We start from the raw sequence: 14718 nt of genomic DNA, 5'->3' as shown, positions 1-14718 counted from the left end.
TTCCTTCTTTCGTATGTGTGAGTATCTATAGAATAAATTTCTGGGAGTAGAACTGCTGAGTTGGAGGATCTGTTCTTAGAAATTGATCTCCAGAGAGGTTGTTTTCATTTATAATGCCACCGTCAATGCACGAGAGGGCCTGCTTCCCCATATCCTCATAACAGAATTTTTGAGTATAAGATATTAACTAATCTCCTCATTGCCTGCTCTTTCTTGAAAACTAGTGGTGTATGGTAGGTTGAGGCTTCCAGGGATTTATTCACGTGAGAGACTGAGCACATTCATCCATTAGATACAATGTCCCAAGGGAAAGACAAGTTGCGAAGCTTTGGTTTAGAGGCAAGGAATGGTGCAGGAGAGAGAGATACAGAAGGTAATTCTGAGGACAGTGTTGCATGTCGTTTAATCTGTCTTCCAGCCCTTTTGTTGGAGGCTTAGGGCAACAAGATTGTCATAAAAATGAGTAAAATCTAAAGTGAACTCTTGCACCGAAGAGGGACTTGGGGAGTCTAATACGTTTGAATTGTGTCAACAGTAATGGTCTCTGACCTCAGTGAAGTCATCGATTCCTAATAGTGGGCATTGGTAGAAGCACCTTGGACATCAGAGTGCTTGATTTTAGCCATTTCCAGTCATGATAGGAAAGCTAGTGGGACTCAAAAGAGCAAAAGCTGCAGTGGTATATTTGCTGGATATTTGAACCCCACAATGGTCTTTTTGACATCAGCGGTGGCTGGGAGACTCTTAGGATTTAGAAGAGGTTTAGAGGAAAATGGTGGATCTCGACTGATAGTGCAGAGGACCCATCATGGCGCACTTTGGAGATGCTTCTTTAGGAAATCTCAGCATCATTAACAAGAGATTGGGGATAAGATTTTCTGCAGAATGAGAAATGCTGTTTGTGACTTGCCTTGTGAGTAACTCTACTACCTACTTGCTTTTTATGGTCCGTGGAATAAAGGTTACACATGGAATTGTGGAATCGCACCAGGTGATAATTAAAGAAAACATAAAACAAAGCATTTTAAGTTCTTAAAACAAACAAACTGCTTCATTCTTAGGACCCCAACTGATTGAAATGAAAAGACTTTGTATGTATGCAAGTATGCACTTCTGGAGAAAGAAAACAAGGGAGGAAGACTTAGGGTGTCATGAAGAAGGAGCTTCTGTTAAAATAATATTGGTTGATGGCTGTTCTGTCTGATGAAGAGATGATAGACAATGTCCTAGCCATTCAGACTTCTTGTGATAGTGCGAGTAGCTATTTGGCTTCAAAATCAGATAAGGGGAAAGAACACGTGGTAAATATTTTTATGCTATCATATTTTATACACAGTGTTCACAAACCTTAAAGTGAAACAATGAATAGAAATTTTTATAAATTTTAGATATGTGTTATAGGTAGAGTACGGTGTGAAACATTATCGATGTTTTGTGGAACAAAAGCAAATTCTAAGTATTTTCAAAAATGTGTCATAAGCATTTACTGCAGGTTTTGTACAGTGCTAACTTTTAGATTTCTCTGACTTTCTATTCCTTCTCCTAGTCACAGGATTTTGTCATTGTGAATTTTATGCATTTATGATTTTTAAGTGGAAAAAGACTGAAATTCTATTTCTGTTGTATATGTGTCTTAATGACACTTTGTTATTAATAAGCATGTATTTGATATTTATTAAAAGCATACACATTGCACTGATATACATAAATCAAGAACTTCAGCCCTAGTAAATTTGTTTCTGGATTTGTCATGTCTAAAGGAGTAAATTAGGGAAAAGTAGGTTTAGCCAGATTTTTAGAGGCTTAAGACTCTGAGACAAGACTAGACAGTGGTTGCGAAAAAAAGCCCATGGTTGGAATCAGACCGGATTTCAGATATTGGCCATGCCACCAGATACGGTTTTGTGTAAATTCCTGACCTTTGCAACTCACTTTCTTCAGTGTAGACCAGAGGGATTTTAGAATCGATCTTTTTGTGAGCAAGAAATAAATGAAATAATATATGTAAATTGCTGCTTTGACTCCATTTCTGGAAGAGGTTGAGATTGAATTAATAAATTTAAAAGTATATATAGTATGTCTGACTGGTGTAATTGTAGTAACTGGTGATAACTGTAGTTAGAGAAAGAACAATAAAACAGTCCTTTACTATGGATCACTCAGGTGTTACCCAGTTTATCCACCAGGGGGAAAAATTATTCCGTCACTCTACTGTCTATCAAGAAAAAGTTGCCACTCCTCCCAACACTTCACAGGGAAGTGGATTTTGTTGCTGATCCCTGTTTAGTGAGGTAGGAGTCATAGAGTACTTAAGCACAAGTCTTAATTCACTTCACGTCTCCTCTGTTTCTTAGATTCATCTTCTTCAGGCCTTCACATCTTAGTTCCTGTTTTAAGAGTGGGGTCTAATGATAGTGAAATCTAGTACTTCTTCAAATTCAGACTATAAATTTTGAAATGATCAGCAGTAGACAATATGTAACACTTGAAATTTGCTCATTTAAAGGGGACAAAGGAAGAAAGAATATGGAGGGATCCAATAAACTTCAACAAAAGCTAATTATAATTCAAAGAAACACAGGTTTTTTTCTATTGACTATTTAAAAATAAATGTGTATACTCTGGTTTCTCTTCAGATCGCATAAATCTTTCGCCTTTTACTAAAAATAAATGTGTATTATGTATCTAAAGAGAATGCATTTAAAATATATTTCTTTTATAGGATAGAATTTAAAATAGAATATAAAATAAAATTTTTCAAGCACTTGTAAATGAAAGATGTAGTATAATAAACTGCTGTGGGCCCTTCAGATTTCTTGAGAATTACTAGCATGTTGCCTGTTTATTTCACCACTTCACCCTCTTGACTAATTTGTAGCAAATTCCTATCTTAATCATTCCATCTGTCAATTTCAGTTGACAAGGATGAAGTCCCCTTTTGAAAGTATATGCCATCATCGTCCCTCCAGAAAAATCAACATTTTTGTACATCATCAGATAGTCAGGTGGTATTCATGTTTTTCTTTATAATTTTTGTCGCCTTCTTTAAGAAATGGTTTAAACCAGGGTCCAAACAAGATCTATGAATTATGATATTGTGATTTATTAATATGTTTCTTAAATCTCTTAATCTAAGTTTCAGATTTCCTCTTCCATGTATTTTTTTACTCTGGGCCTTGTGTGGCAGAAAGCCAAGTTTTTATCCTATACAGCAGTGGCTCTCAAATCTCTCTGACACTCTTAAGAATGATTAAAAACCCCAAAGAGCTATTGTTTGTATGGGTTATATCTACTAATATTTCCTGTATTCAGAATGAAATACATAATTTAATGAAATATATAATTTAAACTATTTACTTAAAAATAACAGTAGCAAACCCATTATGTTAATATATGTCCGCACAGTTTTAATGAAACAATCATAGTTTCCATCATGGAAAATGAGAGAAGCGGTACTGTGTTACATTTTGAAAGTCTCTTTAATGTCTGGCTTAATAGGAGATAGCTGGATTTTCATATCGGCTCCTGCATTCAGTCTGTCGCAATATGTTGTTTTTGTTGAAGTGTATGAAGAAAATCTGCTTCACATAGATGTGGGGTTGGAAAGGGAGAGGAGTACTTTAAGTTTTTTCGTTTAACGGTGGACATTCTTCTGTGATACTACACCAAAAGTTGACAAGTGGTAGTTTCTTAAAGGTAAGTTGCAGTAGTGGGCAATTCGAAACTCCAATGAACTTTTCATAAACTATGCTACGTTAAAATCCATTGGTCTGTCATGCACTTGAATGGATCCTTTCCATGCATAATTTTGTGACATCAAGCACGGTTATTGGGAAAATACTGCTTCACTGAGTTATGCAAATCTCCCAAATGTTGACATATGTCAAATATAAAATATTTTAAAAATCCTGTTCATGGGGCGCCTGGGTGGCTCAGTGGATTAAGCCACTGCCTTCGGCTCAGGTCATGATCTCAGGGTCCAGGGATCGAGCCCCACATCGGGCTCTCTGCTCCGCAGGGAGCCTGCTTCCTCCTCTCTCTCTGCCTGCCTCTCTGCCTACTTGTGATCTCTCTCTCTGTCAAATAAATAAATAAAATCTTTTAAAAAAAAAATCCTGTTCATGAATATTACCACCCATCTCCTTAGAAAAGTATTTAGCTCTTGGGAATCTGTCAAGCCCATGGTGGAGGGTACATGTTTTCCAAAATCATGGTCTTCCCTTGAATGCTCAAATAGTATCTTCAGCAACAAATGCTGTCAGTGTTTCCATGAGGTTGACGGGCTCACTTCATTTATTTTTGACAAAATATTTGCCAGATATCCAAACCCGAATGAACATAGTTTGTTAAATAAATGGCCTTCCATGGAAAAGCAGCTTGTTCAGCATCTCACACAGTTCACAGGTGCTTTTCCTTGGTGCTTTGACACACCCAAGGGCTTGATGTGTGCTTCCCATTTTATCCCACAGATTGTTAAAAAGTCGTGTTTTTAAATATCAAGATTTAATGAAAGTTGTCATTTTACTTCATCAAGGATGATCTCTAGTGAAACTGGTGTTTGTTTCCTATAAGTACACAGTGGTAAAGGAGGCAACGACTACTCCTACTGCTGGGCACCCCAACTGTCTACCCACTGTTGCTTGTGTACCATCAATGCAGATGTCATATGCTGATATTGCAAAGAAACCAAATAATGTGTTGGTATTTTTATGAAAGCACTTTTGACTTCTTGGGCCTTTAGAAAGCGTCTCAGGTCCTCCCAGGATCTGTGGACACACTTGGGGGATTGTTGTCCCAAGAGTTTCTGACAGTCTGAAGTTTACTCCTTATGTATTTTTATGGTGTGATTTAACATGTTTCTTTGTCTCTGATATTTCCTGTAAATAGACTTGATCAGATTAGGTTTGATTTTGTTTTTTTCTTGGCAAGATGACTTGATAGATGGTGTTGGGTTTGTATTCTTAGTGGTCATCGCTGGCCATTGCCAAAGCCATTCATTTTTCAAGGATTGAAAATGTTAAATGTTTCAGTTCTGTTATTCCTTTTTTATTAGCGGAACTCTTTCTAAACTGAAACTTCCTCTCACCAATGATTTGGTTACCCTGAGATACAGTTTGCATGGGTCTCATGCAATGTAGGCAGGATAAATCCTTGTTTCTTTTTCCAGATGATGAGTTGGTTCCCTTGTAGTCTCAAAAGGTGATCAAGGAGGTGTTCTTGGTTGGTTGATTGATTTTCAATATCCGTAGGAACTCATGGATTCAAACTCATTTGATGTATTTCAGTTCATTGTAGGAATCTTATCCTTAGTTTGTCTAGCAGGAGCCTCGTCAAGTTGGCTTCCGAGTTCTTTTGATATGACCTCTGTTGTCTTTGATAGCTTCCTTGCTTTTTGTTGACCAGTTCCAGACTCGTCTTGCATATTTGCCAATGAGCAGAAATCAACCCCTTCACTGGGAAGACCTGAGAGAAATGGTATTTAGACACCACAGTCTGAGTACTTGGCTGTTCCATACTGTTGGTTGGTGGTTGTTTCTAGATTTTGTCAGACAAAGCTAGAAAATATACATATTTTTAAAATATGTATATTTTAAAGTGCATTATGCATACATAATACATACATACATATATACATATATGTATATACATACATATATACATACATAATGTATATGTAAAGTGCATTATGAATACATACTGATACGTCCATTCAAATTTAGGACTTACCCATCTTTCATTGCATATCAATGACACCAACATAATTACTTACTTTTTTTAATCTCATGCCACATACACAACAGTCTTGGAATAACAATATCAATGTGACCACTAACAATATGATTATGGAAAACTTTTATAATTTTTTAAAAATGCAAATTAAAAGCATTATCACAGTTAGCTAGCTGACTTGGTTATCTTAACAAAGCCTTATTATTAGTGTTTGCTGTGTATTTTAAGACTACTTCCCTATTTTCCAGAATATCAAATTGGCAGCTATCTCAACTGAGTTAAATTAATCAATTTACTGAAAGAATCAGTCACACTGTGAATTCATTGAATTGATATAGCAAACTTAATTGACCAGTGTAGATGACAGTCTTAATGGATTGGAATTTTCTTATTTTTTGTCTAAATGGCTTCATTTTACTTATTAACATTTAATATTGATTCTGTCCTTTATACCCACTCTCTTTTCAATATCTTAAAGCAACAACAACAAAAAAACTAGTTAGTGGGCAAGAAATTCTATTTATATGTATCGTGATTTTTTATTTTAGGTAAATATGCTGTGAAGCAGAGAATTCCTTTTTAAGAATAGAAAAATTGACACTTTTTAATTTATAAATTTTAGTAATATTTTCTCTTCTATAATTTACCAGGGATTGTACTAGGAAAAAAGGGATATTTTTGAAGCATTTTTTTCTAGCTCTTTGGGTATGGGATTTGTGATCAAGAAAATTATGTTTGGAAACCAAGGCAATGACCACTAAAATAAAAACTGATTTGTATGTAGAATATTTATGATATGCCTTTTTCTCCCTTCCAGTTTCAAAAATAAATCATGACTGAATCTGCCTCTAGCGCAAGTGGTCAAGAGTTTGATGTATTCAGTGTTATGGACTGGAAAGATGGAGTAGGCACATTACCAGGAAGTGACTTAAAGGTAAGCTGTCTGTATTAAATACAGCTATCTGTGTGCGCATCTGTGTGCATTTAATAAAATAAACTTGACTACACCTGTGAAACAAGAATTAAAAGCATTAAGCAAAACGCTCTATGTTCCATGTGATGCTGAGTTGTCTACAGTAAATCTTCAAGAAAATTTGAAATGCTCACGACTTGGGAGAAGTCTTCCCTCAGTTGTGGTGGTGGATGGGAATGTTTTGGCAATACGTGCTTCTTGCTTATTTTGCAGAAGTTGGATTGTAGCTTCCAGAGGTTCATCCCAGGTTTGACTTTATCATGATGGACAATAAATATGGAAATGGTAGGCTTCGAGGACCTAGCTTCCTGTGTTTTGTAGTCATGAACTTTATAACTTGAAATGAATAACCACATTCCCTGTGCCCTAGTTTTCTCTTTTTAAAACTGGATAATGTTAAAATATTTAATAGACAGGACTATTCTCCTCCCTTAAATTATTTATACTGTAAATATGGATTTTTATTTATATAATCACTTGTTCAAAAGCTTGTCCTTGCTGTAAACCAAGTTGCTTTTATATAGATGGGAACTGTCTTCAGAGAGTGATGCTTTAGCCTGTTCCTTTCCTGTGTGCTCACCTTGCCCTTTGCCTCAAGTCTCCCTAAACCCACGGCAGGACCACCTCTGCTGCACTGTGAAACATAGTTATGCAAGCTCATCAGGGAGGCTAGTCACTCCCAGCTCTCATTTTTAATGTGTTTTTGCTCTAGTCCTATCTCTGGGACCTTGAACCTGTCTGTGGCCCTTTAGACTTTGTGTTTGTACTGGTCACTCAGGTGTTTGAACTTCTGATCACCCTAACTGGCTGTCACTTGGCTTTCCTCTGTAATGCTCAGTGTTCTGGTGTATCTTGAATAGACTTTCCTGCCCCCTCATAGTGGCTTCCTGGAATCCAGTACCTTTTAGTTTCTACTTGACAAGGATCTCAGCCAAGTCCACTCTAGTTCATCCTCAGTGGTGAGATTTGGATAGTCCGTCATTGGAAAAATACTTAGATTTTAGTTGGGTTAGGTTGAATTAACTGCAGTGTGCCAACATATCTCTCTGAGTTTAGCTCAACAAAAATACTGCGGTGAGGTTCAGGGAAATCTGGAAAGGAGATACGGTTTTAGTTTTAGTTCTGTATGGCCTTGAACAAGTCAGTTAGTCTCTTTGGGCTGATTTCCTTTTTGGTGAAATAAGGAATTAAATGAATACTAAGGATTTTATCTGCTTATCATTCTCCAAATGTTCATCTGGATTAGATATGATGGGAATGGAGTGCTGAAATTTGTGAGAAGGAAAAACTGTTCCAGATGCTCATAATATCAGCCTCATAGTAGCTACATGAGCTTTGTCAAGTTATTTAAATTTCCTAAGTTTCAGAATCTTTATCCAAAAAATGAGGAAATAGGATCACAAGGTAGTTATAAAGATTGAAAAAAGTAACATGGAAAACACTTAACAAATTGTATCTTTTCTGGCTTTGTGATATATTATGTAAGCTGCCTTTTTAAAATCGCTTTATTCTTATATTTTCCTTGTACATTTTTGTTGCATGATTTTGGTGTCAGTAGATGATGAAATTTTTAACTGTTGTTCAGTTAGATTTTGAACTTTCTATCCCTGAGAAGTTTCCCTCCCTCAGAAATTTAAATTGCCTGAAGGTTTTCTGAGCAATGGATTTTAGGAATTAGCCTATTACTTTTATTAAGGTAATCAGGTAATTAAGCCACTTAGTGGGTATTATAATCTGGTTTATTTTATTTGACTTTTAGGCTCATCTAATTACCTGGGTAATTGCCATGTATCCAATTCACTATATATACTGTAGACAGTTTGAAACCCCACTTCTAAAAAAAAAAATTAAAAAATTATTTTTCTACTTTATAACCATTTTTACTTGAAGAGTTTCAAGGAAAAGCCAGTTGATTATGTTACTTAGGGTTTTTTAATCACTTGCTCCTGATATTAATATCTGAGTCGCTTAAGAGACCTGATTGAGAAATTGATTTTTCACAAAAATAAGATATTAAAAAGAACTTTGAATAAAGCATGAGATTTACTCTCTGACATCGTGCCTTGTCTGTCTTACATTACTGAAGCTTCTGCTTTTCATGGGTATAGCCATGTGGATTTCCTCATGAACAAGGCTCTCCTAAGACAGCCTGCTCAGATTAATGTAGTCCATATAGTCAGCCAGTACACAGAAGTCAGTTTCTTGTCATGGGAACAGGTTTTTATATGCTTCAGTTTATTGCCATTTTGAAAGAATATTTCTCTATAAAATGTTGCTGGCTAATCAACTTATGTCACTCTTCTGCTTAAAATCCTTTAGCAGTTTCCTGTCTTTCATGACAAAGTTTGTCTCAGAAGTTTTTGGTGATCTGGCCCCTTCTTTCTTACAGCTGCTTCTCATTTCACTCTTCTATGCCATCTTGTTTCCCTTCCAGACCAACTAGTTAGTTGAAGGCTTCAAACCTTTGTCGGTATACTGTTTCCTGTTGCTGGGTCCCCTTGCCCCTCTTCGTCCTGAATTAACCAACCTTTATATAAAACAGTGCAAAAACTTTTCATTTGGGTGCAGGAGTGGAGAGAATAGAGAACCTACTCTCTGATGAGCACTTTATCTGCATCTTTTTATTTAATCCTTTTGAGGTATTTCCTGTCACTGTTGTCAGTTTACAGATGGGAAAACAGAGGCCCATGGTTAAAACATTTGCCCAAGGTCAAGATATTGGCAGAACTGCGTCTAAAGTTGGGCTTCTCAGATACTGAAATTGATTCTCTCCTTTTTTTTTTTAGATTTATTTATTTATTTATTTATTTATTTATTTATTTATTTTGAAAGACAGAGATCACAAGTAGGCAGAGAGGCAGGCAGAGAGAGGAGGAAGCAGGCTCCCTGCTGAGCAAAGAGCCCGATGCGGGGCTCGATCCTAGGACCCTGGGATCATGACCTGAGCCAAAGGCAGAGGCTTTAACCCACTGAGCCACCCAGGTGCCCCTGAAATTGATTCTCTTAACACTGCTATGCTACAGTCTAAAGGGAGGAGATGTTTTCATAACAAAAGAGATATAGGGAAAATGTTAGAGCAATTTAGAGGTGGTATTATTTTAGCTGGAGGGATCAGGAAAACTCTGGGAAGTAGAGGTCACATGGGCTTCAGGTGTCTGAAAATAGGTAGGCATTTACGTGAAGACTGCTGTGTGTAGGAATGGCAGGCAAGAAAGAAGGAATCCAGAGGAAGGACTAGCCTAAGAAAGTATTAGTGTTACAGGAGAACGGCAAATGTCTACGGACCCTCTTGGAAATACTGTAGTCATCCATAAGACATTTTTGCTTAAACAAGCTTTAGAAACTGTGCCATTGCCTAATTTTTCTGTAAAATGGCATATTAGTATTTGTAGATGAATTTCTCAAGGCCGGCCATAAGAACAGGCAGGCAGTAAGTGGTAGGGGGAAGATGCATGGAGGGCTCCTTGTCCCTAAGCAGTTTCTCTCTCTGAACTTCTAATTGGTGTCTGAAATTTATCCACAGAGAATTATTCCTCTGGGTCATGAGGATTTAGCCATTTGGAATCCTTTAGTAGAATGCAGATACACTCCTGAGAGCGATAGCATCTTATCTAGTAAGAATAGTTGCCACTTAACTGAGAGCAAGACCCTGCAGCAGCCATGCAGAAACCCAACTGGAAAATTCACTGCACTCATCACGCGCAGTTTTGCCTTGTTGTGATTCATGTTCAAAAACGTGTAGTTACCAGAATCTTTGCTCTTAAATCAGATTGGTAAGTAGAACTCACATTTCAGCATGGAAAGTAATAAAACAAAAATAGTAACCTCAGCAGCGTCTTTTAATGATCTGCTATTAAAGACAGGCAAAAATCAGCAAAGGATCCTTTGCCTCTACAAGCAAAAGGAAAGAAGAGAATTGAATCAGTTAAAGGTAGTTCAAGCCAAGTCAAACAAACAAACTTTTGTAACCCCTTATATATTTCAGGCATAATTGTTTTCTGACTGACCTAGCTAGATGTATCCACTAACAGAACAAATTACAATGTCAGCTGATCTGTTTGATGTGCTTAATCAATTTCTTTTGTAAAGTTTATAATTTTGATGTTCTTGATGATGGAATGGCGCCACACAATAAATTTTAATGCTGCTTTTTAGATGTCTGGATGAAAAGAACTAATAACTTTGAAAAAAGAAGTAAGAGGGATTATTGCAAGTTTCCATGGCTCTAAAACCATTCATGAAAGCATTACCTACTTCAGAACCTGGTATTTTATTGGGGTAAAAAAATGTTGGGGAATGTGTCAGTCTTTCTGGAATTCCATCTGTGGAACTCCAGCAATGTGGGAGCACCTACCAGCATATGTTGTCCAGCATTTTCTACAATAGTAACATTGTGAAAGACAGTAAATCCAAACTGAGAAGCCAGAAGAAAAAAAAATTAACCCCTATGTCTTTTTGCATATGATAGGGTACTTTGAAAACTCTTGGAGGTTAATTTTTGACATAAAGTAAATTTGGTTAGGGTAGATGTTCTTTGCTTTTTCAGGGTTATAGAATGCCTTTGAGGATATGATGAAACTTATGAACCTGATTCCCAGAACTATATATGTGCCCATGACATAATTTTGCATGTATTTTCTTGCAAAAGCCCAGCCGTGGATCCCTGGCTTCCAGGAGTTCACTGTGTCCCTCAGTGTCGTGGCATCTTTCCTCTGTACTTTGGCTATAGGTCATTTACTGGCAATAAGTATTAGAAGGAAAAGATAACTGGGATTAATTATTGTGTTGTGGGAATATTTTTAACTTCGAGAGCAGTTGAGCCTAAAGCTCAACTCCCCATGTCATAACTCTGCACTTTAAAGATTCAACTCAGTGGCGTTCTCTTTCTTGGTGTTGGAAAGGCAGCCTTACAGCTTAGCAGCAGGCTGGAAGCTTCTACCACAAGAGACTCCGTGTAATGCCAGTGGTGCCATGTCTCACATTCTGTAGTTTTCAAACAGGTATAAATTAACGTCAACCTATAATAAAAATAAAACTACTTACCTGAACTGAATGACAAAGTTCATGCCTCTGGTTTTGTTAAACACTCATGCAGAATTGATTTTCTGTCTCATTCTTTCGTATCATTAATTAGTAATCATTATGGCTTGTTTTTTCTACTCTTGCCCAGTAGATGGTACTGTCAGCTTTATTTTGAAATAGTCCCTTTCCAGAGTAGATCATTTAAAATTTTTTTTGTTTTCCAAAAAGTAAAATTATTTTTAGCTCTTTTCCTCTCAGTTACCTTTTTACCACTTTCTACACTGACATTTTTAGGTGAGCACACCAGGTATCGTAAACACATGTTAGCTGGGAACTTGTATCTGAAATATGTAGTAGAGAACATTTTCACTTCCCTTAACAATTTCAGCTTTGTCAGTCTAAAAACCTTTTAATCATGGTTGAGTGCATGCATAAAATTTTTTAAGGTGCTGTGTTTTCCTGGTGGAAGGAATAGTAATTTTTCCCTCAGCCTTTTCTGACTTGTAGTCTGAATGATTACATGAATTGTTCTGTTGGCATGTTGACTAAATAGATGTTTTAGATTGGGGAATGGCGCTCTTAAGTTTCACTACTACATATTGGCATGTTCATCTATATTTCTGTGAAACATCTAAAAACTTTAAGCAAAAAGTTTAGGATTCGAATGGTGAGCTTTCCAGTTTTTCATCAGCTATCAAAATTAGTGGATCCTTGAGGTCATTTTATTTTATGGAAAAACAGAGGACTGTGGAAAATTTGAACTTCATGAATAGGAGAGAAAACCTAGTTGTTTCAAAGAGGGTAGTGGTGGTGTCCCTGCACAGAGATGGTGGTTAAGCCTTCAACCCATGCACAGTACAACCTGGCTATTGCAGAAACGTACTTGGTTTGAAGCTTGCCATGAGATGAGAGGAAATTTGCAATATTTGAAGCCAAAATGTCCATGAAATCAAAATGCGTGTAATTTTGATAGCGTTGACCTGTCGCTAGTAGATCTGTTCACATCTCATAGACTTTACTGGTTGCTTTGGAGGACTCCAGGTGAATAGGATGGAGAATTCCAAAAAGCAGTGAAAGAAAGAAGGGTAGAACTGTGGCTCCCGTGGCTCACAATTTTCTTCATCTACTTCTTGGAAATATAAGGAGTTGCGAGTGTAGGTCATTATTTCTGGAAGAGAGATTTCTTTCTCTTGGCCTGGGTGAACTTGGGTGAGACAAGTTGATTCTTGGGAAAACAGTAATTCTTCTTTTACTAATTTTGATTACTAAGTAAGTAGTAATACAAAATAAGAAGAGTTAAAAAAAAAAGCCCTATCAAGAACTGGTGTTTGAAATGATAGAGCACGTGGAGTGAGCAGTCAATTCTATCAGCACAGTGCAGTTGGTTGGTAATTTTACGGGAAGAAGTACCTTGCTGCTTTGTTCTGTTTTTCCGTCCCCGAATCCCTAGATTAGTAAAACGCAAAGGACTTAATATTAGCAGAGGGCTCATCTAGATATATTTGCTGAAATGAACTTTTAAAGCATAATCAGGCTGACTATATGTGTCAGCCATGAAACGATTACCGTTTTGAGCGCTTTTGTAAACGTTGCCTCTTTCTACCATGTTGTCCCTAGTTTCGGGTGAACGAGTTTGGAGCCCTGGAAGTTATCACAGATGAGAGTGAGATGGAAAACGTGAAAAAAGCAACAGCTACCACAACTTGGATGGTACCCACTGCTCAAGAAGGTACGAATGGGTCATCTGCAGGGCCCTTTCTGTCGAGAGTTTGAAAAGAATATCTAGGTTTTATAAAATAGGCTGGAACTTTGAAAATCCTGGGTGATTTTCATGGCACATGTTCTTAGGTAAATTTCTATAACAAAACTTGTACGGAACCAACTTTTATATTTTAAAATGACTATAAACTGTCTTCTTTCCTAATGCCAGATCTCTGTAGTTAATTGGCAAGGTTAATTGGCAATTATCAAGTAAATCCAGTGTTGTAATAGCCTACCCAGGTGATTTAGCCAAAAGCCTGCCACCTTTTTCTCATCTATCCGATGGTTGTAACTAACACCTATATGCTGATGACTCCTAAATCTGTATCTCCAGCCCCGACCTCTCCCCCGAGCACCAGGCCCGTATTTCCACCTGCCTACTGGACATCTCCACCTGGATGTCCCACAGGTACCTCAAACTCCACATGTCTGAAATGCAATTCATTTTCTATTTCCTTCTCCCCTTCCCCCAGACCTGCTCTTTCCTCTGTAACCCGTATTTCAGTTGGTGGTGGCACCATCCACCCAGTGGACAAGCAAGAAATCTAGGAGTCATCCTGAATTTGTTCTTCCCCGGTCCCACGGCCTGTTCCTCAATCCTCTTGGTTTTTATTTCCTAAATACGTCTCAGATCTGGCTTTTTCTACTAATGACCACTGTCCCTGCCTCAGTGTAGGACCTTCTCAGCTCTCACCCGAACTGTCGCAGACTCCACCTAGAGAACCACTCTGCTGCTAATTTCACCTGATTGGTCCCACACCTTGAAGTCAGGGGAACTTTTGTAGATCGCTTATCTGATTTCTTCACTTCGCTGATTTCTTTTTGTCTCTGTAGCCGACCATACAAAGATCTGGGTGGCACCACCCACCTGCTTGCTGTGCCTCTTTGCCCTCTGTTCTGTTCTGTCTGTACACAGTGTCCTGGTAGTGCCAGCAGCACCGAATTCCATGTCATTCTCCCAACACGTCATGTGGTATCGTGCTCCTTGCCTCTGCTCATGCTCTTTCTTCTGGCTGGGATGCCATTTCTCTCTTTGTCCAGTTGGTAAATGCCTCTTGGCTTTCAAAACCCAGTTGAGGCTTTATACCAGACAATCCTTCCCTGACCTCACCCCAGGCCGGCTGAGTCACTTCTTCCTCTGTACTACTTCTGGAACTTGTTCATGCTTTAAGTGCATGTTATCACATTTTCTTATAAATATTGGTTTTCTTACCTGTCTTCTCTTCTAGACT

The 14718-nt window shown here is 37.6% G+C and overlaps 1 protein-coding gene across 4 annotated transcripts in view; it reads left to right on the top strand.

The window, feature by feature from the left end:
- L3MBTL3 (L3MBTL histone methyl-lysine binding protein 3) overlaps positions 1–14718 on the top strand; it is a 112769-nt gene that overhangs the window by 17911 nt on the left and 80140 nt on the right. For 3 of the 4 annotated variants that reach the window (XM_046006689.1, XM_046006691.1, XM_046006690.1), the window contains exons 3-5: positions 6548–6664; positions 13343–13454; positions 13821–13895. In XM_046006689.1, coding sequence (XP_045862645.1) covers positions 6563–6664; positions 13343–13454; positions 13821–13895 — 289 coding nt within the window. In that variant the 5' untranslated portion in view covers positions 6548–6562. The remainder of the gene's footprint in view (positions 1–6547; positions 6665–13342; positions 13455–13820; positions 13896–14718) is intronic. The other variant, XM_046006692.1, reaches the window with a different exon arrangement.

This window comes from Meles meles, chromosome 5, assembly GCF_922984935.1.
Source record: "Meles meles chromosome 5, mMelMel3.1 paternal haplotype, whole genome shotgun sequence".
Taxonomy (NCBI): domain Eukaryota; kingdom Metazoa; phylum Chordata; class Mammalia; order Carnivora; family Mustelidae; genus Meles; species Meles meles.
This window is presented reverse-complemented; position numbering and strand designations above follow the sequence as displayed.